Source organism: Onychomys torridus, chromosome 1, assembly GCF_903995425.1.
Source record: "Onychomys torridus chromosome 1, mOncTor1.1, whole genome shotgun sequence".
Lineage (NCBI taxonomy): Eukaryota > Metazoa > Chordata > Mammalia > Rodentia > Cricetidae > Onychomys > Onychomys torridus.
In genome coordinates, this window is record NC_050443.1 from 159379333 (window position 1) to 159404341 (window position 25009).

The 25009-nt window shown below is 40.9% G+C and overlaps 1 protein-coding gene across 1 annotated transcript in view; it reads right to left on the reverse strand.

Moving 5' to 3' along the window:
* Positions 1-7125: 7125 nt before the first annotated feature.
* The window catches only part of Blnk (B cell linker), a 71151-nt gene continuing 53267 nt past the window's right edge, over positions 7126-25009 (reverse strand). Inside the window, exons 12-17 of the mRNA XM_036196457.1 lie at positions 21228-21312; positions 20477-20508; positions 17152-17228; positions 15880-15963; positions 14215-14370; positions 7126-7476 (exon numbers count right to left, since the gene is read on the reverse strand). Of these exons, the coding sequence (XP_036052350.1) occupies positions 7357-7476; positions 14215-14370; positions 15880-15963; positions 17152-17228; positions 20477-20508; positions 21228-21312 (554 nt within the window). The 3' untranslated portion in view covers positions 7126-7356. The remainder of the gene's footprint in view (positions 7477-14214; positions 14371-15879; positions 15964-17151; positions 17229-20476; positions 20509-21227; positions 21313-25009) is intronic.

Below are 25009 nucleotides of genomic sequence, written 5' to 3' on the forward strand. Positions count from 1 at the left end.
AGTTGAGTAATACTCCATTGTGTAAATATACATTTTCTTTATCCATCCTTTGGTTGAAGGACATCTAGGTTGTTTCAGGTTCTAGCTATTACAAATAAAGCTGCTATGAACATTGTTGGGCAAGCGTCCTTGTGGCATAATTGACCATCCTTTGGGTATATGCCTAAGAGTCATATAGCTGGGTCTTGTGGTAGATGGATTCCCAACTTTTTGAGAAACTGCCATATTGATTTCCAAAGTGGTTGTATAAGTTTGCACTCCCACCAGCAATGGAGGAGTGTTCCCCTTTCTCCACATCCTTGCCAGCATGTGCTGTCATTTGAGCTTTTGATCTTAGCCATTCTGACAGGTATAAGATGGAATCTCAGAGTCATTCTGATTTGCTTTTCCCTGATGGCCAAGGATGTTGAACATTTCTTTTAGTGTTTCTCAGCCATTTGAGATTCTTCTGTTGAGAATTCTCTGTTTAGGTCTGTACTCCATTTTTAAATTGGATTATTTGTTGTTGTTGTTGTTGTTGTTGTTGTTTGATGTCTAGAGTTCTTTATATATTTTGGAAATCAATCTTCTGTCAGATGTTAATGAATTCTCTACAGGGGCCTGCCTTGAAGAGGTTTCTAACAGGGTCCAGAACAGATGCTACAAGCAACTGAGATACTAATCTGAGAGATATCCAATGTATCTAAGCACACCGAGCTCTTAAATCTATTTACTTTATTCTTTTCAGTCAATTCTATCTACACAGCTTCTTTTCTGTTCTCCTACTTAGTTCTCTTTGTCCTTCTCTGTTCTCTCATTATACTATCTAGTTCTTTCCATCCTTGTTCTCATCTTTGTTCCCCCAAGCATATATAACAACTTGTTAGTAAAGCTTGCTGTATATTGCCTTTCTTATGTTTAGGTATGTTTCCTGTATCCCTGACTCTCCAAGACAATTATCATGAAGGGATGTTGGATTTTGTCAACATCAAATATCAGGTGTTTCAGTATCTAATGAGATAATCATGTGGGTTTTTTCTTTCAGTTTGTTTATATGGTGGAGTACATTTACTGATTTTCATATGTTGAACCATCCCTGCATCTTTGGATGGAATGAAGCCTACTTGATCATGGTGGATGATCTTTCTTTTGGTGGGGAAGGTTCAAGACAGGGTCTCTCTGTGTAGTTTTGGTGCCTGTCCTGGATCTCACTCTGTAGACCAGGCTGGCCTTGAACTCATAGAGATTCATCTGGCTCTGCCTCCTAAGTGCTGGGATTAAAGGTATGCGCCACCACTGCCTGGCTATGGTGGATGATATGTTTGATGTGTTCTTAGAATCAGTTTGCCAGTATTTTATTGAGTATTTCTGCATCAATGTTCACTAGGGAAATTGGTCTGTAATCCCCTTTCTTTGTGTCATCACTGTGTAGTTTGGGTATCAGGGTAACTGTGGTTTCATAAAAATAATTTGGCAATGTTCCTTCTGTTTCTATTTTGTGGAATAATTTGAGGAGTATTGGCATTGGCTATTCTTTGAAAGTCAGGCAGAATTCTCCACTAAAAACATCTGGCCCTGGGCTTTTTTTGGTTGGGAGACTTTTAATGATTGTTTCTATTCCTGAGGGATTATAGGTCTATTTAAATTGTTTATCTAATCTTGATTTAATTTTGGTAAGTGGTATATAACAAGAAATTTGTCCATTTATTTTAGATTTTCTAATTTTGTGGAATACAGGTTTTTGAAGTATGACCTAATGATTCTGTGGGTTTCCTCTGTGTCTGTCATTATGTCCCCCTTTTTGTTTCTGATTTTGTTAATTTGGATATTCTCTCTGCGTTTTTTAGTTAGTTTGGATAAGAGTTTATCTTATTTACTTTCTCAAAGAACCAACTCTTTGGTTTACTTGATTCTTTGTATTGTTCTTTGTGTTTCTATTTTATTGATTTAAGCCCTCAATTTGATTATTTCCTGCTATCTATTCCTCCTGGGTGTGTTTGCTTCTTTCTGTTCTAGAGTTTTCAGGTGTGCTGTTAAGTCACTAGTATGTGATCTCTTCAAATTCTTTATGCAGGCAGTTAGCGCTATGAACTTTCCTCTTAGCTTTCATTGTGTCCCTTAAGTTTGAGTATGTTGTGCATTCATCTTCACTGAATTGTGGGAAGTCTTTAATTTCCTTCTTTGTTGCTTTCTTGACCCAGTGATAACTCAGTAGAGTTGTTCAGTTTCCATGAGTTTGTAGGCTTTCCATTGTTCCTGTTGCTGAAATTCAGCTTTAATCCATGGTTGTCTGAAAGGATGCAGGGAGTTATTTCAATTTTTCTTATATCTGTTGAGACTTGCTTAGTGACTGAGTATGTAGGTGAATTTGGAGAATGTTCCATGAGGTGCTGAGAAGAAAGTGTATTATTTGTGTCTGGGTGAAATGTTCTGTGGATACCTCTTAGGTTCATTTGGTCATAACTTCTATTAGCTCCCATATTTCTCTGCTTAGTTTTTGTGTGGATGATCTGTCCATTAGTGAGAATGGTGTATTGAAGTCTCCTGCTTCAATACACCATTGTATTGTGTATATGTATGGAGTTCGATGTATGATTTAAGCTTACTTAGTGTTTCCTTTACAAACGTGGGTGGCCTTGTGTTTGGGGCATAGATGTTGGGAATTGAGATGCCATCTTGGTAGATTGTTTTCCTTTGATGACTATAAAGCATTGTTCCCTATCTATTTTGATTAATTTTGGTTTCAAGTCTATTTTGTTAGATATTAGAATTGCTACACTGGTTTGTCCCTTAGTTACATTCTTTGGAAAATATTTTTTCAACCCTTTACTCTGAGGTAATGTCTACCTTTATTATTCTGAGGTATTTGTCTATCTTTGAGGTGTCTTTCTTATGCTCAGCAGAAGGGGATGGATCTTGTTTTCACATTCATTCTGTTAGTCTCTGTCTTTTTATTGGGGAATTGAGTCCATTGATATTGGGAGATATCAATAACCAATGATTGTTAATTCCTGTTATTTTGTTGTAGTTGTTGATGGTGCTAGTGTGTGTGTGTGTGTGTGTGTGTGTGTGTGTGTGTGTGTGTGTTCCTTCTTTGGGTTATGCTGGTGTAAGATTATTTATTGTCTGTGTTTTTGTGTGTATAGTTGACTTCCTTGGGTTGGAGTTTTCCTTCTAGTACCTTCTGTAGGGTAGGATTTGTGGATGGATATTGTTTAAATTTGACTTTATCATGGAATATCTTATTTTCTCTGTCTACAGTATTGAAAGTTTTATTGGCTATAGTAATCTGGGCTGGCATTTGTGGTTTCTTAGAGTTTATAGCAATCTATCCAGGCCCTTCTGGATTTTAGAGTCTTCATTGAGAAGTCAGGTGTAATTCTAATAGGTCTGCCTTTATATGTTATTTGGTCTTTTTCTCTTGCATCTTCTAATATTCTTTGTTTTGTGTGTTTAGTGTTTTTATTATTATGTGGCAAGAAGAGGCTTATTTTAAATACAGTAATTCCTGGATTAAAAGCCCTGCTTGATGCTTTTATAAAACTCTAGATTGAAGTATCTGAGTGGTTATTTGGGTACCTCCAAAGATGTAAAATGATTTGTTTCCATACTTCATGTGCCTGACATATACACTGACTGGCACACAACAGGATCAGTGACCGTGGGCTGGTTATAGAAATGATAATTCACACTCCAGATTTTTATAATTTTAATATACTCTTTGAACAATCCTGTAAGATAAATTGCATTATCTTCTCTATTTCATGCATGGGCAAGCCAAGTTCACATAGTCTGTGGAGACTGAAGCTGGGGTCGTATTTGAAGCACCATCACTCCAGAGGTCCTCTACTAATTGCCCCCTCACACATTTGTGTCTTCTTCTCACTCACTGAAGAAATTATGTTAGGCTTGCTCGGGTCTTTAGTGTATACTATTTCACCCATTTTGATATATTAAAGTTTAAGAAGGGTGTCAGTCTATGGAGAAGCCCTAAGGGTGTAGGAACCTAGAGAAAATTGTGTATGTATCTAAATGAACTATTCTTCTGGGGCAAAGACTTTCATGGGATTGAAAGAACTTTGTAGCTACTAAAAAAATTTAAAACCCACAGATACAGAGAGAAATCTTAGGGGTCCTCCTGAGATGTAATCAAAATAAGTGTCCACAAGCAGTTTTAAGCAGGTACATTTGAGGACTTGTTCACAGATCAGTTTTTATCTCTGCAAAGGAGATTTTAGCTTAGGGGCTGAGAGCCAATGTTTAATAGGCATAACTAAGTTGTAGGTATATTAAAATGTAGCTTTGCTCACTCTGTGTCACTGCTAGAAAGAAGTTGTTCCATGAATGTAAAAGCTGATGCTAACTGGGATAAGAAAGCAGTAGATCTTGGACACCAGGCCTGTCTAGCTCTGAAGCCAATGCTGTCTCACCTTGTTCTTAGATGGAGCCATTGCCAGGGGCATTGTTGTAGCTAAACTTCAGAAAGCAGACTTTTAAATGAAGGTTGAATTATATACCATCTTAAAGTCATTTTGAGCTTGGTCCAGCTCTAAAATCACGCATCACATAAGACTAGTTTTGCTTCATATCAATGCATTCTATTCTTAGTCAAACCTGTCCTCATTACCATAAAGCAGTTTAACTCCCAGGGTCATGAAACTCCTGGGATGGTTGGCTCATTTCTGCAGGCTTCTCATGGCCACAGGCCTAGCCTTTCCATCTGTGCTGTCCATTGACACAAGCTTGATGCCTCTCTGTCACAACAGCTGCAATCTGCTTTGCGACATTCTTGAAACTGAAAACAGAAACTGCCTTCAGCCACCACATCCCTCATCCCGTCAGCTAGTTTGCCTGAGAATTTCTCTGTGAAAAATGACTTGCTTATTAAGCATTAAAAATCATACTGATGGGATCTCTTGCAGGTTTTCCTAGCTTCGTTGAGAATTCCACCTGCAGATGATAGCATTGGAGAAGCAGACAGGGTTACCTACCCTCTAATGGACTCTGTCTGGGAGATGGGGAAAGTCTGACATGTTAGGTAGGCTATTTCTCCTAACACTGCGGAGGAGAAGGTCCCTCTGCAAAGACTGGCTTGTGGACCCCAGCTTTTGCTCCAAGAAACCCACCATAGCAATGCTGAATATTAAATAACTATGGATTTACATATATCCACCTAGAGGAGGACAGTTGGGGACAGAGCAAAAGAGACTATCCTGAGAGCAAGGATCACTGCAGAAACAGAAGAAATGAATGAAGATTTCTTTCCATTAAAAAGTATTTCCATGTAGCACTGAGCAAACTGAGAGGGTTGCCTGTACTTCTTACCATTAGCAGGTGCTCTTTGCAAAAGATTGCTTCAGTCCTCTTTATTGTAACTGTTCTTTCTAGAACATTCTAAGCAATTCCATTGTTTTTATAAAAGGAAAAATGCTTCCTATCCAAAATTTCAAGACTTCTATATACATACACATAAGATTATATTGTAAAAAGTGTCTGTGAATTGACTTCATTTTCACAGGCCTCTTATAACAAACCACAACAATCCAAATGGCTTGAAGAAAGAGATTCATTGACCCCCAGTTCTTGAAGTCTGAAGTTAAGGTATAATCAGGCCCATGTTTCCTCTGAACCTGGAGGGGATCTGCCCTTGCCCTTGCTTGGCTTTTGCTTGTTTGGCAGTTGTCTTTAGCACTCCTGGTTCATGAGTACACAGTTCCAGTCCCTCGTCTTCACATGGTGTTCTCTTCTCGCTATGAATGGCTGCATGTACTCACAGCTCTTTCTTTCATAAGGAACAGGTCGTCTGGTAGCACCTACCTTACTGACCCCATCTTAACTTGACTCTTGTCTGTAAAGGCCTTGGACACAATTCAACCCATAATTTACTAGTCATGAAACTGACACATTAAAAACATGCCATGCTGTGTACAAGAGAGTCTGTGATTTGCTCTGACCCATAGTTTTGGGCATCACCATCTGGCTTTTTAAAATATATCAGGGCTACTGTCTTATCCACTGATCAAGTGTGTCCTCACTTGATTATTAGACTTAATTAGCTGCGTATCATTTTAGCACCATCTAGAGGACATTTCTGGACTGACCTAAGTCCTTGTGCAAGGCTGTTGTTCACCATAGTATCTCTTTCATCTTTGTGGTGGTTTAAATGAAAAAATGTCCCCCATAGTCTTGGGCATCTAAACCCTTGGTCCTCAGTTGGTGGCTCTGTTTGAGGAGGTTTTCATGGGATGTTAAGGGGGCTGGGGGAGGTATGGGTTTGAGAGAAGGGAAAGCCTCACTCTTTTTCATTTGTGGTTTTGCTTCAGCTTGTGGTTGAGATGCTAGCTCTCAGCATCCTGCTCCAGCTGCCATGCCTGCTGCTTGCTGCCATGATGGACTTGTGTCCCTCCATAACTATAAGCCAAATAAACTCTCTCTTCTGTAAGTTGCCTTGGTCATGGTGTTTTATTATAGCAACAGAAAAATGAACAATGGAACCCTTTGTACTCATCAACACCGGCCCACCTGCTTGCATTCTCTGGGATATTTTCCTAGCACCTGGCTTTTGCATTTAGTTTTTTGTAATCATCTCATTTTCAAACCCATATGAAGTTTAGACTGTGTCTAATAGATGCTCAGATCAAAGAGGGAATGATTATTTCTAATAAGCAAAGCCAACAACATAATCTAGCAGAAGAACTAGAAAGTCCATTCCTGTATACCTCTCCCTGGTTGGAGGCACACATAGAAAGATCTGTTCCACCCCCTCCCCTTTGTCTGCCACTAGGTTAACTTTAACACTTCATCTACACACTGTCAGTTTAACTAAAGCTGAGAGTGGTGGCGTACACCTCTAATCCCAGCATTTGAAAGTCAGAGTCAGGTGGATCTCCGTGAGTTCAAGGATAGCCAAAACTACATAGTGAGACCCTGCCTCAAAACGAAAAAAGGAAACAAAAACCAGTTTACCTAAAACATAACTGTCAAGCATCTGTAGTAGACAGCTTGGCTATACTATGGAGCAGAGATGGCTGTAAGGGCCTAAATTCCTAGCAGCTTTGTTGTGTCCAAGGGCACAGTTTTCTCAGTTTGAAAAATACGGTGTTGTTTTCTTACATGATTGAAAATGCGTTATACCTGGTTCTTTTAAATACATTTATTTGGAGAACATTAGTAGCATAATAACTGAACCTCCCCAGCTATTACTTCATCCGGTCAGGCACTAGTACAGCTCATGTGAACATCCTATGAAGGAGTGAATTTTACCACCTTAACGGCTTTGTTCACCTTCCCCTCTGTTGCTGATGATTCATATCCAGAGGCTTTCTCAAAAGGAGAAATGGGGGAATGTCTGGAGCAGTGGTATTGATGTCTGTTTCTTTAGGAAACCTTCACCGCGTATTTCAGTCTCGTGGAATCCTTGGTGTTATTATGACTGTCAATAAGAACCAGGGGGTTGTGCTGGTGGTTCTTGATGATGTCCACAACACTTCCAAAGTACTAGGGAAGCAAAACACAGGTGAATTAGCAGCTGTTACCACCATACTCTATACCTCTCATCGCCTCAGTTTCTCAAGCTGTTCTCGGTTACTGGGTCTCAGCTGATCTTCTGCCCAGAAGTGTCCATCTAGTTTAACAAAGGCTGAAGCCTGCAGGGTGACAGGCTCTGTGTTTAGTAGACCAAAGCCACATGGACAGCTTCAATTAGAATACCTGCTTTGACAAGCTACCTCACCGATTAGGATATAATGTTTTTAAAAAGGTTTTGCTAAATGATTTAAAATATTTGCTTCCAAGTTGGGTGTGGTCACATGCCTTTGACCCCAGCACTCTGGAGGCACAGACAAGGTGGTCCTTGAGGTCAGGTCAGCCTGGTCTACAGAGTGAATTCCAGAACAGCCACAAAGAAACCCTGTCTAGAAATTAATTAAGTCTATGTGATAGACTTCCCTACATCTCTCACAAAATACAAATTATCTGTAATGTTGCACAAATCTTGACAATCTCCTGAAGGCCCATGCCCTAGCTTATGTCTCAGCCTTCCTAATGCTGTAACTGTTTAATATAGTTCCTCAAGTTATGGTGACCCCCAACTATAAAATAATTTTCATTGCTACTTCATAACTGTAATTTTGCTGTTATGGACTGTAATGTCAAAATCTGATATGCAGGATACCTGATATGCAAGCCCTGTGAAAAGGTCCTTCATCCCCAAAAGGGTCGAGACCCACAGGTTGAGAACCGTTGAAGGCAAGGTTCTTACAGTGCCACTACTGTTAAGTTAGTGAAACCTTTAAGAAACAGGTCTCATTGGAAGCCTTTACTTCATTCTGGATATGCCCTTGAGGACATTTGGGACCCTGGTCTTTCCTTATGAGCAATTTCACTCTGCCATGATGGACTGACTCACCCTATCATCCAACACAGCAAGGGCAACCTACTTTGGACTAAGACCTTCAAAACTGAGCCAATATAAACCTTTTAATCTTTAGAAGTTGGTTATGATCGGTACTTTTGTTATAGTGATGGAAGCCAACTGAAACACAACTGAGAGAATAAGTTACTCTTAGGATTCAGTACCAGGAAAACTGATTTCCTAGATAGCTTTATACTTTTGTTTTCTTTTCTGAATGAGAAAGGGGAGCTTTTTGAACACTCTTCTTTCCAACTACACTTGCCTGCTTTTAAACTAGAGTGGATTTACTGACAGAGCAACAAGTTTCATGCGAGACTCTCACCATACACATTAATCTTTCCATATCTGAAACACCCACGTCTATAAGTCTTGATTTAAAGATGTCAGAAAGTTTGTTTTGAAAAACAATCAAAGTTTTAAATGAAATATTAAATAAATATAACACAGACCATGAAATAAAATGGATTAAGTATACAAAAGTTCATAGTCATCAAGTAAGTACATTTATCATTAAAAAAAAAGAGAGATTTATTTATTTATTTATTTATTATATATAGTGTTCTGTCTGCATGTATGCCTACACGCCAGAAGAGGGCACCTGATCTCATTATAGATGGTTGTGAGCCACCATGCTGTTGCTGGGAATTGAACTCAGGGCCTCTGGGAGAGCAGCCAGTGTTCTTAACCTCTGAGCCATCTCTCCAGCCCACATCTAACATTTTTAAAGCAATTGGTCTGCAACAGTTCCTGGTTTATGGAATTGGCACCCGTTGACTTTATTGTGTCCCTTAACCTCTTAAGTACAGATAGCCATCTGGTACCAAGTAATTTAAACGTTTTATTGATTGTTTGGATGACTTCCAAGATCTACATATTGAATAAAATATATTCATAATACTGGACAACTTCTCAAATGAAATACAGTTGTGTTTTAGATGGCCAGCCTTCTGAATGTTAGATTGTGGAGGAGAGGTAAGTGGTAGGGACTTTGAAAGGCTTTCACTCTTATGCCCTCCTTCTCAGCAGCATGGCCAGTGGAATTCCTCTGTGAGAAATGCCATGATACATTCATTTGGGGGGTGGGGGTGAGGAGAAGGCACAGAGTGTTGTCAAGCCAAATACAGTCTCAGATGCAAAAATAAAAGGGCTAGGATATGAGCAAAACAAGCTCTTTGATACCAAACTCCAAGTTTAAAACATATGTGTTCTGAATTTAAGAAACAGAGAAGAGGGCTGGAGAGATGGCTTGGCAGTTAAGAGAACCTCTTCCAGAGGATGCAGGTTCAATTCCCAGCATCCGCATGGCAGCTCACAACTGTCTATAACTCCAGTTCCAAAGAAAAGAAACAGAAAAGGATTTGAATTGAGTTGTAATTGAGATACAAAGTGGAGTTGAAGCACATTTATGGTTTAAATAAAAGATGAATTGGCGATCATTTAGTTGCTGCTTTCCCTCAGTTCTCTTTATGTATGTTCATATTAATTCAGTGTATTTGAGATGTCCACATATGCGCAGAAAATAACTGGTTCAGTAACCCAACATCTCATGGACAACAAAATAGAGTAGACATTACAGCTATGAGATTACTATATTGTGCAAGCCATAACAATGGCATGAAAAGTTAACTAACTAGTTATTTATTGACCCTCTATATTATATTGTACACAAATAGAAGCAGAGAAATGGGGGGCGGGGAGAGACTGGAAGGAGTGGAGGAAGGGTCAGGATGTAACATATGAGAGAAAAAGCAAAAAAAAAAAAAAAAGAAGTAGAGAAACGATCTTTAAAATATATGCACAGTTGATACTAAGTAGTACAAAGTTTCATTTTCCCATTTAATGTTAAGTATATTGAAAACATTTTTTCTTACAAAATATTTAAAGGAGATTTTTTTTTTAGTTCATTTTCAGCATTGCCAGACACTATTTTCACACTCCTACACATTAGTCCAGGGGCTGGTTATGCTGAGGTTGGGGCAAAGGTGCTGGCATGTCAGGACAAATGGAACTGAAGAATTCTTGTTGACCAGGGTGGCTTTTTCTTTTCTCTTTTTTAATCAAGGAAGCCCATAGCCTCTCTGAGAGTTCAAAGTTTATGTAAGAAAATTTCAGGACCTGTAAGTTAGGACAGCTCCCAGCTCCCCATTTTCTTGCCTCTTGTAAATGAGCTACACTCCTGAGGAGACTTGGAAATGAAGCCACTCTTGGGTCTGTCCTGTCAGCATGGCCACCATCTCCTAACACTGATTATGATGAAATGACATTTTCAAAGAGGCTTTTAAGATAGCGATTCCAGCAGGAGGGAAGGAAGTCTTGACTCCTTCAACCATCCAACCCTCTTTCATTACCAGTGAAAGAAACTCTCGTGATAAATGCCACAATATATTCATTCTGTCTGTTCAGCACAGGGTGCTGTGAAGCCAAGTGCAACTGGAAACTACAGGGCTAGAAAATTAAATAGAACAGTTATTGAACTTTGTTAAATGACAATGCAATCCTGTTCTTGATTAGTGTTCTCAGATTCAAGAGTTTGTCTTTTCTAATTATCTGAGACTTCATTTAAAGCCACAAACTATAAAAACCCTAGAAGAAACCACATGAGGAAAAAGTTAAGACATTGGATTTGGCAATGATTTCCTGATTGTGACATGAAGAATACAGGCACCAAAACCAAGAGGCACCAATAAGAACATATCAGAGAACAAAACCAACAGTTAACAGGGAACCCAGGTAAGGAGGGGGAATATTTTCATATATTCCCAAACTCAGAGCTGGGCAGTGATGGTGCACATTTTTAATGCCAGCATTTGGGAGGCAGAGGCAGGAGGATCTCTCAGTTCAAGGCCAACCTAGTCTACAGAGGGAATTCCAGGAAAGTCAGGGATACATAGAGAAACTCTATCTCAAAAAAAAAAAAAAAAATTCCCAAACTCAACAACAGCAAAAACTGCAATAGTTGATTGGAAGGTGTACAAAGGACTTGAATAAATAGTTCTGTTCTGATGATATATAAGTGACCAACAAACATGTGAAAAGATGCTGAACAACACTAATCATCAGAGGAATGTGAATGAGGTACCATGAGGCATCCATTTAAGTTACAAGTGTTGGTGGGATGGGAAGTTGAATGTTGTGTACTGTTGCAAAATGGTGCTGCATATCAAGCTGCATATCTAAACATGATCAAGATGGTCTGTGATAGTGTTTTGATATGTGTGTCTTAACCACAGTTTTTAGAAAACAAAACAAAGAGTACACAAAGGCTATTTGGTTTGTTTTACAAATGCCATTCAACCAACAACTGAACTCATTCATTTAGTGTCCGCTAAAGCCAGCCGTTTTCCTCCAGTTCTGTAAAGGCAAAAGCAAACAAGACATAGCCCCAGCCTCAGCATTGGAGAAGACAGAGGCATCAGCAATTATGATTTAAAAACAAAACAAAACAATGCTGGGTTTGGAAAGGAAGTGCCTCTTCTGAAAGTATCTTCAAAAACTGTTTGTTTTTCTTCCTTCCTTCCTTCTCTTTTCTTGCCTCCCTTCTCCCATCCCTCCTTCCTTTCTAATCCCTTCTTCCATTTTCAAAATTGAGGTAGGGCCTTACTTTACAGCCCAGGCTGGACTTGAACTCACAATCTTCTAACATCAGCCTCCCAAGTGTTGGCATTGCAGGTAGGTACCACCATGCTCACTCTTAAGTGACTCTTCACTAGAACCTGGCTCGTGCTATTTTCTCTATTTAAACTGTTCTTTCCACCTTTTTTTCCTTTGCTTTCCTTCAACTTTCATTCCACAGATTCAAATTCAACCCATCATTCAAGATGAGAACACGTATTCCTTTCTGGACCATTCATAGATGTGGTGGCTTGAATAGTACCCACAGGCCCATATATTTGATCACTTAGTCATAGGGAGCAGCACTATTTGAGAAGGATTAGGAGGTGTGAACTTGTTGGAGGAATTGTGTCACTGGCTTTAGGGATTCAAAAGCCCACACTAGGCTCAGTGTTGCTCTCTTTGCCTATAGATCAAGATACAGCCACTTCTCCAGCTTCATGTTGCCGCTATGCTCCCCACCATAATAATAATAGACTAAACCTTTGAAACTTTAAGCAAGCCCCCAGTTAAATGCTTTCCTTTATAACAGTTGTCTTGGTCATGTTGTCTTTTCACTGTGGGTTATACTAACTCTTACTCCAAAATTCCTTTATCGGAAAAAACATGAGAACAGAAACATGTTGAGCTTTCATTTTGCTCCTAATTAAAGACATTTCTATTTGTTATTTAAGGTCTATATGAATATTTTTTTCATTACATGAGCTCATCTTGGCCCAAATATTATAGTCTAATGTTTCAAATCAAGTTCTGAATTCTCAAGTCCTTCCCTGGTCACATAAGTTAGTGCCGGAGTTGAGTTTCTAGGCTTTGATTTTGGAGAGCTGGTCTAAGACCTTGATTATTACAACCTTAATTCAATTTGGTATTTCAACTTCCATTTGTAAGTTTTCTTGAACTAATAAATTATATCAGATTGCCCTTATTAATTATTACTAATAAGGTGGAAAGGGAATAAGGAGACAGCTCAGTAGATAAAACACCTGCTGTGCAACATAAAGATGGAGTTTAGACCATAAGATGCCAAGTGAGCATAGTGGCTTGCCTGTAATTCTAGTACTCGGAAGACAGAGCCAGGGGATCCCTGGAGCAAACAGCTAGCTAGAGCATCCACATTCAGTCAAGAAACCCTACCTCGCCGGGCGGTGGTGGCACACGCCTTTAATCCCAGCACTTGGGAGGCAGAGGCAGGCGGATCTCTGTGAATTTGAGGCCAGCCAGGTCTCCAGAGTGAGTTCCAGGAAAGGCGCAAAGCTACACAGAGAAACCCTGTCTCAAAGAAAAAAAAAGAAACCCTACCTCAAACAATTATGTGGAGAGTGATCAAGAAAGACTCCCAAATATTAGCGTCGGGCTCCTACATACATGTACATGGATGTGCATGTGCATCCCACACACATGCACACCATATACACAGACATATGTATTTTAAAAATTAAACAAAAGGCTGGGCAGTGGTGGTGCATGCTTTTAATCCCAGCACTTGGAAGGCAGAGACAGGCAGACCTCTGTGACTTGGAGCCCAGCCTGGTCTATGGAGCGAATTCCAGGACAGGCTTCAAAGCTACAGAGAAACCTTGTCTCAAACCCTGCCCCCCACCCAAAAAAAAAAAAACCAAAAGTGCTAGTATATATATCACACTGTTTTTCTTCATAGGATATACTATTACACAGTGTGCATCATATACTACATTACTACATAATATAGTATTTCAAAACATTGCATTTTATTTTATATTTTACTTATGACATATATACAACCCTAAGACCAAGTACTTTTATATTATTTTCCTTTATCTCTGGTACCTAGTTGAGCATGGTGCCACTGTGTTCAAAACATAGATGTAGCTGGGTGGTGGTGGCGCACGCCACTAATCCCAGCACTTGGGAGGCAGAGGCAGGCGGATCTCTGTGAGTTCCAGGCCAGCCTGGTCTCCAAAGCGAGTTCCAGGAAAGGCGCAAAGCTACACAGAGAAACCCTGTCTCAAAAAACCAAATATATATATATATGTAGAGATGAGTTAAAAAGAAGTTACCAGCCAGCTGTAGTGGTACCTTCCTCAGGATCCCACATTCAGGAAGATTATGAGGTCAAGGCCAGCTTGGGTAGGGAGTTTCAGGCCCATGCAGGCTACATATTACAACTTTGTCTCAAATAAATAAGTAAATACATAAATACATAAACAAATAGAGAAAGAATAATTACTAACCTCTTCACCATTTTTCTTCTTTCCCAAAGCATATTGTTTGGTTGCTTCAATAAACCGCACGGGAATATTATATACTCGCTTATTAAAGAATGCAACTAGTGTATACGGCTGCTTAGAATCATGGCCAGAGCTCTTCCGAATAAGAAACGATCCATCCTGTTTAATAAAAGTGAAGCACAGTGATAGCATTAGTTACATTTCTGGAAGCTAGAAATAAGTATGTGAAGAATATTTTATTATTTTCAAATATTAATTATTTAGTTCCATGTTTTTGTTGCTGATTAAAATTTTTTTATTATTTTTCAAGAATACTGTTCATAAAACAGTATAGGCAGATGAACTTGAGTGAAGTCAATGCCAGCATTTAATGTGTTTCCTGAGGTATTATGCTCATTGGGAATTAGAAATACGTAAAAGGACACAGTAAGATCAAACCTAGAGTCTCTTGAGCTAGGAGCCATATTTGCCTGTTCCCTTAAGTAAAAGTCTAACATGTTCTGTGTGAACTGTTGAGGAGAAAGCAGAAGCTGGGAATTCAAGCTGTTAACTGAAGAAAATGCTCACCCCAACAGACTTACGTTAAAGTTGAAAAACTTTAACAGAATATTCCAATTTGTATTAAATATTTTATTAAGATAGTTAGAATCATAAATTTTGAAAAGTTATGAGCAAAACTTGGCCAAAAAGACAGGAAGAAGACATGCAACAGCGATTAGCTTTAGGAAAGAATTTGAAAAGAAAAAAGAAAAAGGAAAAAAAAAAGTCTATCTCAGAAACAAAGGAACAAAATTTACAAGAACTGTCAGGACTAAGTGACCTCCTATAGAGATTTAATGTGTGACCTGAAGCCATGGAGACAACCATGACATTTAAAATGGAGTGCAGCAGTGTTGGCCAGACAATGATGACCAATGGAACATGACACGGAGGCCTTGAGACGTCTCTGAAAAGCCCTCAGCTGACTGTCCTGGCTCCAGAGATCATGGAATCACCCAGGGCTCACTAAGACAGTGCAGCCACGGCAAATCTCAGTGACCGTGATTGGTACCAAGGCAAAGCTGTGGCTGGCCCATACAAACAGGTTGTGACTGGTCCAAAACACACCCTCTCCCCGACCCTGTCTCTCCAGGGCCACCTTCCCTGGTGCAGCATTGGACCCCCCAAAAAGGTGGTCATTTTTTCCCTAAGTAGTGTGGACTGTGCAAGAAAGAAGCACAAACTGAGGAAAACCTCAACCTGTTGGAGGCAGCCCTGGAGGGCCTTCTTCTGTTCTACCCCCAATTTCCATCTGGGCAGAGCAAAGGAACCCTTATCAACTCATTGATGACAGGGGTTTTCTGCTGCCTTTATCTAGATCTTGGATCCCAAGAGTTGGTCCAAAATAGCCTGCCCACCAGCCCCCAGCTCCAAGGTGGTGCCCCTGAAGCATCAGGGCTTTCTCAAACCTCCCCTCCTCCCTGCCTCCCACTTCTCTCCATTGTTTGAGGGGTGGTGGAGCCCACAGAGCCTTGAGATTAAAGGTAAATAGGAAGGAGCTGGAAGAACAAAGTGGGTGATCCCAAGAGGGGAGAAAGTGCAGGGAAGTAGCCCTGTGTCTACACCCCTGCAATCACTTAGTTGGGTTTATGATGAGCTCCACAGTGTGGGATTTTGAGATGCCCAAACCTTGTTGGATCTGTGCAGGGCCTCTTCAGCTGATTTGCGGTCACAGGCTCCAGCATACCAGGGTTTTCCATGAAGTTCAGCCTCCTGGGAGACAGAGGCATCGAAAATCATGAGTTGGTCCTCAAAGTCTGTGAGAATTTAGGTGAGTTGCTTAAATGGCCAGTTTTGCGAAACCAAGTCAGGAGCAATAATCTGCATCTTCACCACTAATGTTAAAATGACTTTTGTGTTTCCTTTGCTCAACCACAAGGCTTCTATGGCTAGCTCATTCTCATTTGGTGTTTGCTGCTAAATTTAGTCCTAAAACATAAATGGACCTCACTAGGTTCCTCAACTATTTTTCCTCCTGAATGAATTATATACTCTTTTCTCATTGTGCTCTTATTCTTGATGCTTTATAGAGTGCTTCATAATTTCAGTGTGTTTGTATATGTGTGTAGGGGTGTATGTTCATATGTGTGTAGGGGTATGTGTGCACACGCATGTTCACAAGCAGGAGTGCATGCATGCCAGATATCAACATTTGATGTTGCTCCTCAGGAGCTGTCTACTTTGGTTTTTGAGTTAGTGTCTCTCACTGGGCTCAAAGATTAAGCTGGGCTAGCTGGCTAGCCCACCCCAGGGATCTCTGTTTCTGTCTCCCCAGTGCCGGGATTATAACCACACAGCATCACACCCCTTTTTCATTTTGTTTTCTTCTGTTCTGTTGGTTGGTTCTGGAGATGAAATTCAAATCCTCATGTTTGGACAGCAAACACTTTACCAACTGAACGATTTTCCCAACTCCCAATTGCTAGTGTTTCAGTAATATTATCTTACTCAGTTTTGACAAATAAGGTTATTTATTCACTTATCATCTTCACATTTTTGCATAAGCTCAGAGAGACTTATTCAAGGGCACACAGGGTCCTTTCTCTGTCTTTTTATGTTGTTCTGTTTGATATAGGCTATAATATCATAAGCTTCCACAGGTCTATTCTGAGGAAATTACAAAGTTTAAATAAAATTGATGTGAGAGGATTAACAACAAAAACAACACATTCCCTCAAAAGAAGCACTGATTGTTTTCAGGGTGTCTGGAAGAGAAGTGAGAAGAAATGGGCCAGGTCTTTCTTAGTCACTGAAAAAACCAGGACATTCTGTATCCACCAGACCAACTTAATTTAAATCCAGACTCCATGTTGAGCCTTACTCCAAACTGTCTTCTCCGAAGACATGCCCTTTCCCAAAGTTCATTGGAAATAGTCCGATAACATCAAGCTCACACCATACCTGGTCTGTAAAAGTGGAATTAGATGAAAAGCTAGGTAATGGTCCATCTACAGCTGGGCTTCCCCCTTCTGGAAACCCTGAAAGAGATTTAAAAATTCCATTAATCTTTGCTAGTTTCTGTGCAGTTACAGTGCCTATGCCTCACTACGGAACTAGCACTGTGGGCCACACACAGAACTGAAAAATCCTTAGGACAGTGCTGCTCAGAGGTGGCCTCAGGACCCCTTGAAATTCCCAAGATCATTCCAGACCTTTGAGAGGTCTTTGCTTTTGGCAAATACCTATCTTTGAAAAACCTGGGTTTTCTTCTTGTCTTTCAGCAAGAAAAGTATAGCAACTGACTTTTGGCTCTAGACACTTAAAAGTTCTGTCAAGTTGGACCCGGTAATTTAGGCTGTAATACCAGCTACTAGGAAACCGAGTCGGGGGGATTACAAGTTTAAGGCCAGCCAGGGCTACACAGTGAGACCCTTTCTCAGAAGTAAGTAAGATTTGCAGAATGTAATCCAGTGCACTCTATACACACTCACAAATATGCACACACAAACAGACACACACACACACACACACACATCTTGGAATAGTTTTCATATAAATATTTATGTTAGTGTATAATGACTTCATGTAATTTTTAAATGGATTATTTAACAGGTTTTGTTTTTTAAGCTTTGATAATAAGAAGCAATCTCTTCATGCTCCATCTTGAGACTTACATGACACATTAAACTAGGGAGTAGTCAGCCACATATCTCCTGCTCTAACCTACAGCTTTAAACATGGTCTGGTTGCTGAATGTATTGTCTTTTGTTTTTAACTTATTTAATTATTTTTATTTTATTATGCAGGGTCATTTTCATGAACACATATAAAGTATTTTGGGCATATCTCCTCCAAATTTCTTCATCACCAGCTTTAATTTATAAAAACGTATTATCAGTAGGAAGAAACGTTTAAACCAAAATTATTTGGGTCTTCAGTGAATTTTAAAAGTATTAAAAATGGTCTCAAGGTGAAATTGCTTGAGAATCCTTGAATTAAAGCAAAAACTCCCCCAAGTTTATAGTCTGACTGTAGAAAAACATGAAACAGGAAACATTCAGCTGCTTGCCTGCCTGCCTTCCTTCCTTCCTTCCTTCCTTCCTTCCTTCCTTCCTTCCCTCCCTCCCTCCCTCCCTTCCTCTTTCTCTCTCTCTTTCATTCTTGTGTGCCTGATGTGGATCTAGGCACTGGGAAATATGTATATTTTATATATACTGGTGAACAAAATAGCAAAATGCTCTGTCTTTCTGGACCTTGGACTTCCAAGGGTTGAGCAATCAAGACATATTCAGCTCTATGCCTGCAGCCTTGAGAATCACACTGCTCTTGAGAACAATGAACAGAAAGTGGCTTCACAGTGGTGGCTTCAGGACAGGTGGGAGAAGCACTCCCAGATACAGCAAGACAGTTGAGAGGTGGTCAGACTTCCCCAGGACACCTAGAAACTGTGCTGGCTGGTTTCTGAGGGTCACAGTCAGGCGAGTACCCAAGACTGACACTTTTAGAATCATGAATATGTGCTGAGACATCTCTGTTTTCAACGTTTGGCTTTGCCCTACTTTTTGTGGCAGGGCCTTGGGGAACCCCATCTCAGAAGAACCATTCCCAGACCACCCCATCTAAGATGACAGCCCTCACCATCCCCACCAGTCTCTTCCGCCCACCCCACCCCACCCAGCTGTGTTTTCTTTCACAGTGTTTTGAGGTTGCCTAATGTGAGACTGTTGGTCTCCTTGTTTGTCAAACTGTATGTGTTTCCTGTGGCAATAATGTCACTTCCACCAGGACAAGGCCACTGATTCATGCTAGTCTTCTCTCTCCCCTCACAGTGGCTGGCACGTGACAGAGAGATGATCAGTAACAATGCAAAGAATGGCTAGAGCTGGAAAACAAATGATAAAATGCAGCTTTCTCAACAGAAGAATAAATTTCTATAGACAAATTTAGAATGAATAGAAAAACTACTTAGCAAAAGTTTCATTTTCTTTAAAGTGAACCAAAAGTGTAATTAAAAACTAAAAAAATCAACTTATATAGCAAAATGCAATGTATTTTTGTAAATGACAATTCTGTTTATTTGAATGGTTAATCTTGGTTGTTTTGGAATATGTTCCAAATTTTATGTAGAGTTTCCCCCTTTTTTTCCACCTCCTATATTGAGTTGGAAAGAAACAAAAGGTGGGGGTAGTTCCCTTCTGTGAGCCTGACTTACTGACTCATAGATGTACTTATTCAAGGTTTCATTTTTAATTGCACATGTGTGTATGTGTATGTGAGTGCAGGTGCTCACAGATGCTGGAAGAGGACGTTGGTCCCCTGGAGTTAGAGTGCCAGGCCTCTGTGGGTACTGGGGACTGAACTCATCTCTGATTCATCATCTGATTCACATATAAGATGATGTTTACCTTGGGAAAACTATCCAGATAATTACCACATTCTATGTAAGGTATAATTTATAGATACATGTGAGGTTCATTAAAATGTCTTTCAGATTTAAATGAAATATCTGTCATTTATTGAGAACCTTCTAGGTGCCAAGCACTCACTGTATTAGGCATGTTTCACGCTTGTTTCACTTAATTTGATTTTGAAAAGAACTGTATTGTGATTTTTTAAAAATACTAATGATGATTGATAAGTAAATGTTCAACCAATACTAAAGACTGGAAATGTTTACCTTTCAAAATAACTCTACAAAATAAATATGGTTGGCCCCATTTTACAGACATGGAAGCAAACAAGAGAAGACATAGGACTGCACAATGGAAGTAACAGCACTGTTAGTTCTCATGGTCACTTGTGGTTGACCATTGTGGTGGTTTGAATGTAATTGGTCCCCATAAGTTCATAGGGAGGGAGTGATACTATTAAGAGGTGTGGCTTTGTTGGAGGAGGTGTGGCCTTGTTGGAGGAGGTGTGGCTTTGTTGGAGGAGGTGTGGCTTTGTTGGAGGAGGTGTGGCTTTGTTGGAGGAGGTGCGGCTTAGTTGGAGGAGGTGTGTCACTGTGAGGGGCTGGCTTTGAGGTCTCTTATGAGGTCTTTATGCTGAAGCCACTCCCAGTGTCACAGTCTATTTCCTGCTGCCTTCTGATCAAGATGTAGCCAGCGCCATGTCTGCCTGCACGTCCTCATGCTCCCTACCATGATGATAATGGACTGAACCTCTGAACTGTAAGCAGCCACCTCGATGAAATGTTTTCCTTTATAAGAGTTGCCATGGTCATGGTGTCTCTTTACAGCAATAGAAACCCTAACTAAGACAATCATCATGGTTTCATTGTACTTACTTGGCAGAGGAACAGGCTTTTGATGGACAGGTCTGAAAGGAAGAAATGCAGGTTAAGTAAAAGGCAGAGCACAATACAAAATCTGGAGACTCCACACCAAAGGGTATCAAGATCTAAAGATGGACAGGGCAACAAAAACCTTTGGAAAACCAAGATTTTTCCCTTTAGCTTTACAAAGGTGAAGCTTTGACTGAAGTGCTGTGTTTTAGATGAGACCAATAACCTAAAGAATGGATCTCTGAAATTCTTAGTTTCTTGAGTTGCTAACATCTCCCCAGATTTAATTAAGAAGTGATGAAACATTGCTTCCCCCTGTGACCTTGTATGACAATGAATTTCCATAGCAACAAGAAGAAACTTGTTTTTAAAGGGAAAAGAGCTAGCTCATGATCTATTATCCCCACACTCCAGAGGCTGAAGCAAGAGTTAAAGGCATCCTGGCTGCATATATAAGGAAGGCAATGCATACATAGCCAGGCAAGCTACAGAGTAAGACCCTGTCTTTAAAAAATATATAAAATAAAGGGATTGGAGAGGTTGTTCCAGAAGACCTGAGTTCAGTTCCTAGTGTCCACACTAGATGGCTCACAGCCATGCAACTCTAGCTCCAGGGGATCTGATACCCTTTTCACATACATGCAAAACACACACACACACACACACACACACACACACACACACACACATTTATAAATCAAAATGAAAATATTTTTAAAAGAGTGAATAAATAAATAAATGGAAGGATTCTTACTTCTGGACGGGAGGAAACACTGGTGACTGTACACTGTCTTGTCTGTGACTAGACCCTCGGTGGCGTTCAGCAGGGACAGGCTTTTCTGGATTAGGAGAAGATCTCACATTAATATTAAAGTGAAATATCAGTCCCCATCCCCAAATCCAGGCTCTCAGCTGGGTGGGACCCTCTTTGGCCAGATGTCTTCCCAATACCCTGTCTTCTAAGGAGTTCTCAGTCTGTGTACTTGTGACTCTTGGTGTGTGTGTGCTCTTAGGACCACAGCTCCCTCTTGGCAGTGTTACCACGCTGGTACCTCTGTGTTCCCCCTTCAGCAGTGTCCATGAAGACAGAACCCCTGGGTACCGGACTGTAAGTGTCTGAGCACAGGTGGGTGCCAGGCTTGACAGCCCTCTGCACAGCTCATTCTCTGCTTTCTCTGTGTAACCGCCCTTCAAGTGTTATCACACCTTCATGTGTCTTGCTTAGTCATAAGATGTAATATAAGTAACTTATTGCTGATGATGGGTAAAAAAAAAAACAAAACTCAGGATTTAAAAATGATCTACTTGTGAAAAATTAATTGAATCAAAGTCCAGGTTGCCCTTGATTGTTGACATCACTTAGATCTCAGCATGCTCTTGAGGGAGGGTGGGAAATAGGCATAACCACAGAGCTTAAGAAATCTCTGTTGAAGCCCATGAGAAAAGAAAAAAGCTAAAGGGAACTTCAAAGGAACAGAAGCAGAGATTCCTGTGCTAAAAGTGGTCAGCCTGAGTGCATTGACATTCAGCCAGCCTTGAACTTTAGAGCTATTTCAGATGCGTGGCAGGTTACTTTGAACTGCCCTGCTAACTCTGTGCTCATTTCTTTAAAACTCAGAAATTCCCAAAGGAGCAAAATGCCCACACTAGGTTCCAGCAGTCTTAAGTTTTGACCACACTGTGTGTTGTTTCTATATACACTGTTAGCCAGGGCCTTGCCATCTTGTAAAAGCTTCCTCCATTTAGTAGAGCTGTGATGGTTCCCATAATTACAATAACTTGGTTTCCAGAACTGTTGGGTCTCTCAGGCTGTCCAAATATCCAGAAATGAGCCCAAACTGGACTAGAGGGTTTCTGGCCATTAGATAAAAGCCAGCCTTCCTCAGAACCTTGTGAAGCTGGTTCCTATCTGTGAAAAGGAGCATTTCCCTTCCCTCTGGCAGAAGGGACACATGGCTACCTGTGGTGCCTATCAGAATACCAAAGTCCATGTGCTACAAGCTGCAAAGATATACAAAGTAGGATTTCGGCTGATTATGACCAAGCTAATACCTGGAAGAAGCCAAGGGCCTTCCAGAGGTCAAGCTGAGGTTCAAGGAGCCTTAGTGATATTTGGCTTTTGATTATCAACTATTTTCTACTATGAGTTTCTTATGTACTATTGTAGCTTTTCCACCATTTATTGGGCACCATTTCCCCTCTACTAAAGGAATATTTAGATAACCTTCTGCACTAACAGCTGTGCACAGCCAGAACCCCAGTTCAAGCCTCCTTGTAATTATTATCATTGGCAGCATCCAGCCAGGTCCATCCCCAGAAGGAGGAAAGTACCTTATCAGAGATACCTCTGTATTCTCTAAGAACAGACTTAAGTGTCCAGACTACCTGTTTGAGAAGGCCTGGTGGATGTGCCAATTAAGCTTAACTTCCTCCTTTCCCAAATCTTACCACTAGTTCCAGATCTCCCTTTGACTATCACCAGAGGCATCTAGCTGTACACAGGTTGCCTAGCGACTGAGCACACTTTCCCCCACCCTGCAGAAAAAACGGCAGATAGCTTGGACAGATAGGAGCCACAGGAAAAAAGAAGGCAGTTTTGTTTTCTTCCATTGACCTATCAACTTATAGACTTTTAACATTTTTTACCAATCATGTTTAAGACTATAGTGGAGCACATAAGATCCCTCTTCTTAGACATTACCCAAATTTAGTCTTTAGTTAATTCATTTCCCCATCAGTCATTTCCCTTTTGGGTTGCAAGTGATAATTAACAATTACTGCCCCTCTGGATTCCTATCACCCCTCCATTTGACCCTGGGAGCCCGGCTTTGCACTGCCAAGGGATTATTGCTTGTAAGTGTATATATACTGGGACTCCCCAGGCAAGGGAGGACGGAGAAGAAGATTTGGAAGAATAAATGACTGGACTAAGAGCTCGGTGTGCTGAGATTCTATTTCCCAAAAACAGTTCTCGCCGTTCATAGTTCTCTCCTGGTCCCCTGGGATGTCTAATATAAAGGCTGCTCCCTCTAATATTATACAAGATCCATGCTGGCCTCTGGGCTCCCCTGTATTGCAAGGACCTGTTCCACACTTCAAAGTCTGCGCTACCATCAGGCATTCGCTCTCCACAGCCACTGACCCCTCTTATGGTCTGATTATTCTCACTATTCGCTCGCTTACTCCCGCGGGCTGTACTCTAGTCTCGTCTCTTGTTATCTCAATAGCTCCACTATTCTCGCCTGCTTCCCTAGTCCTGGCTCTGTTCGGTGTCCTTCTCTCTGCTCTAGACTCTTCCAGATGCCTCTGGCTATTTTCTCTCATATCTACAATAAAAACTTTAACCACACCATAGATCAGTCACATCAGCAGTTTCTTTTCCTATACCCACCCACATATAAGAACTCAAGTAGATTGTTTCTCTGGATTCCTGTCTTCCTGCCCCAGGCCAGACCCCCCCCCCCACCCCACCACCCCCAGTCATGAGAGATGTCTATCAGTCACCTGACTCTTTAACTCACTGGTCATCCCAGCAATGGACAAATAACAGCTGAAAAAGGAAACTTTTCAACCTGTGTCCCAGCTTGAAAGCAGAAATGATTCTTACAGAGTTTACCTCACCCAAATAAAGCCCTGCAAGGTCTCAAGTCACTAGTTTCCTTGTTTGTCTGTCTTCCTCACTCTTTTACATTCCTGAAGTCTCCTCCCTAGGGCAGAGATGGCTGCTCCCTCCCTTTGGGTTTAAATGGCCACTGCCTCCGCTTCCTAAGCTCCTCTGTGGGAAGCCTGAGCAGCAGGGGGCAGGCCAGCAGCCCCTCCAACCTGGTTTTGGAGACTCTCAAAGCCTTTAAGTTTACACAGAGGCTTCAGTCACTAGGACTGTCTGCTCTGCTCCTGCTTATCAGGCTGGAGAGCCTGGAAGGACACGCAAGGCATGCATGGGACGTCCAGGAACAGAAAACTTCAAAGGGGAGGCAGAGAACCAGAGGACAGCCAAGGAGGGGGTGGGGGACAGAAACAGCCTGCGGGAAGAAAGAAGGGGGAAAAGAATGGGGAAGAAACCTAATGGTGCGATAAAAGGGGAGATGAGAGCAGCAGTGTGTGCTCAGAATAAAGCCACTGTCCCCTGAGCAGGGACACCAGCACGCTCTGTGCAGACACTGACTCAGGACACAGTGAAAGGACACACGCTGTGATGAATGAAGCACAGGGTTCCTTCACGTGTGGCGCTGGATGGCTGCAGGACTTCAATGTCTCTATGCTCTAAGTGTCACATCACGAATGAGTCATCTTTGCTCTTTCCTGTCCCCAATCATGCTTTTTAAATGGGCTCATTATTGAAAAGCATGTTTTTTTGAGAGATGGTGAAGCAAAGGGTATATTTGACGATGTACTAAGACTACGGGCATTTGCACTTTGAAAACTGCAACAGCACTTCTTTAAATAAACAGGGTTTTAAAAATTCATTACCTCGTCTAAGCTGTTCTGAGACAGTTAGGTGGCTCTAAGGTCATACACAGTACCACCATATTGCTT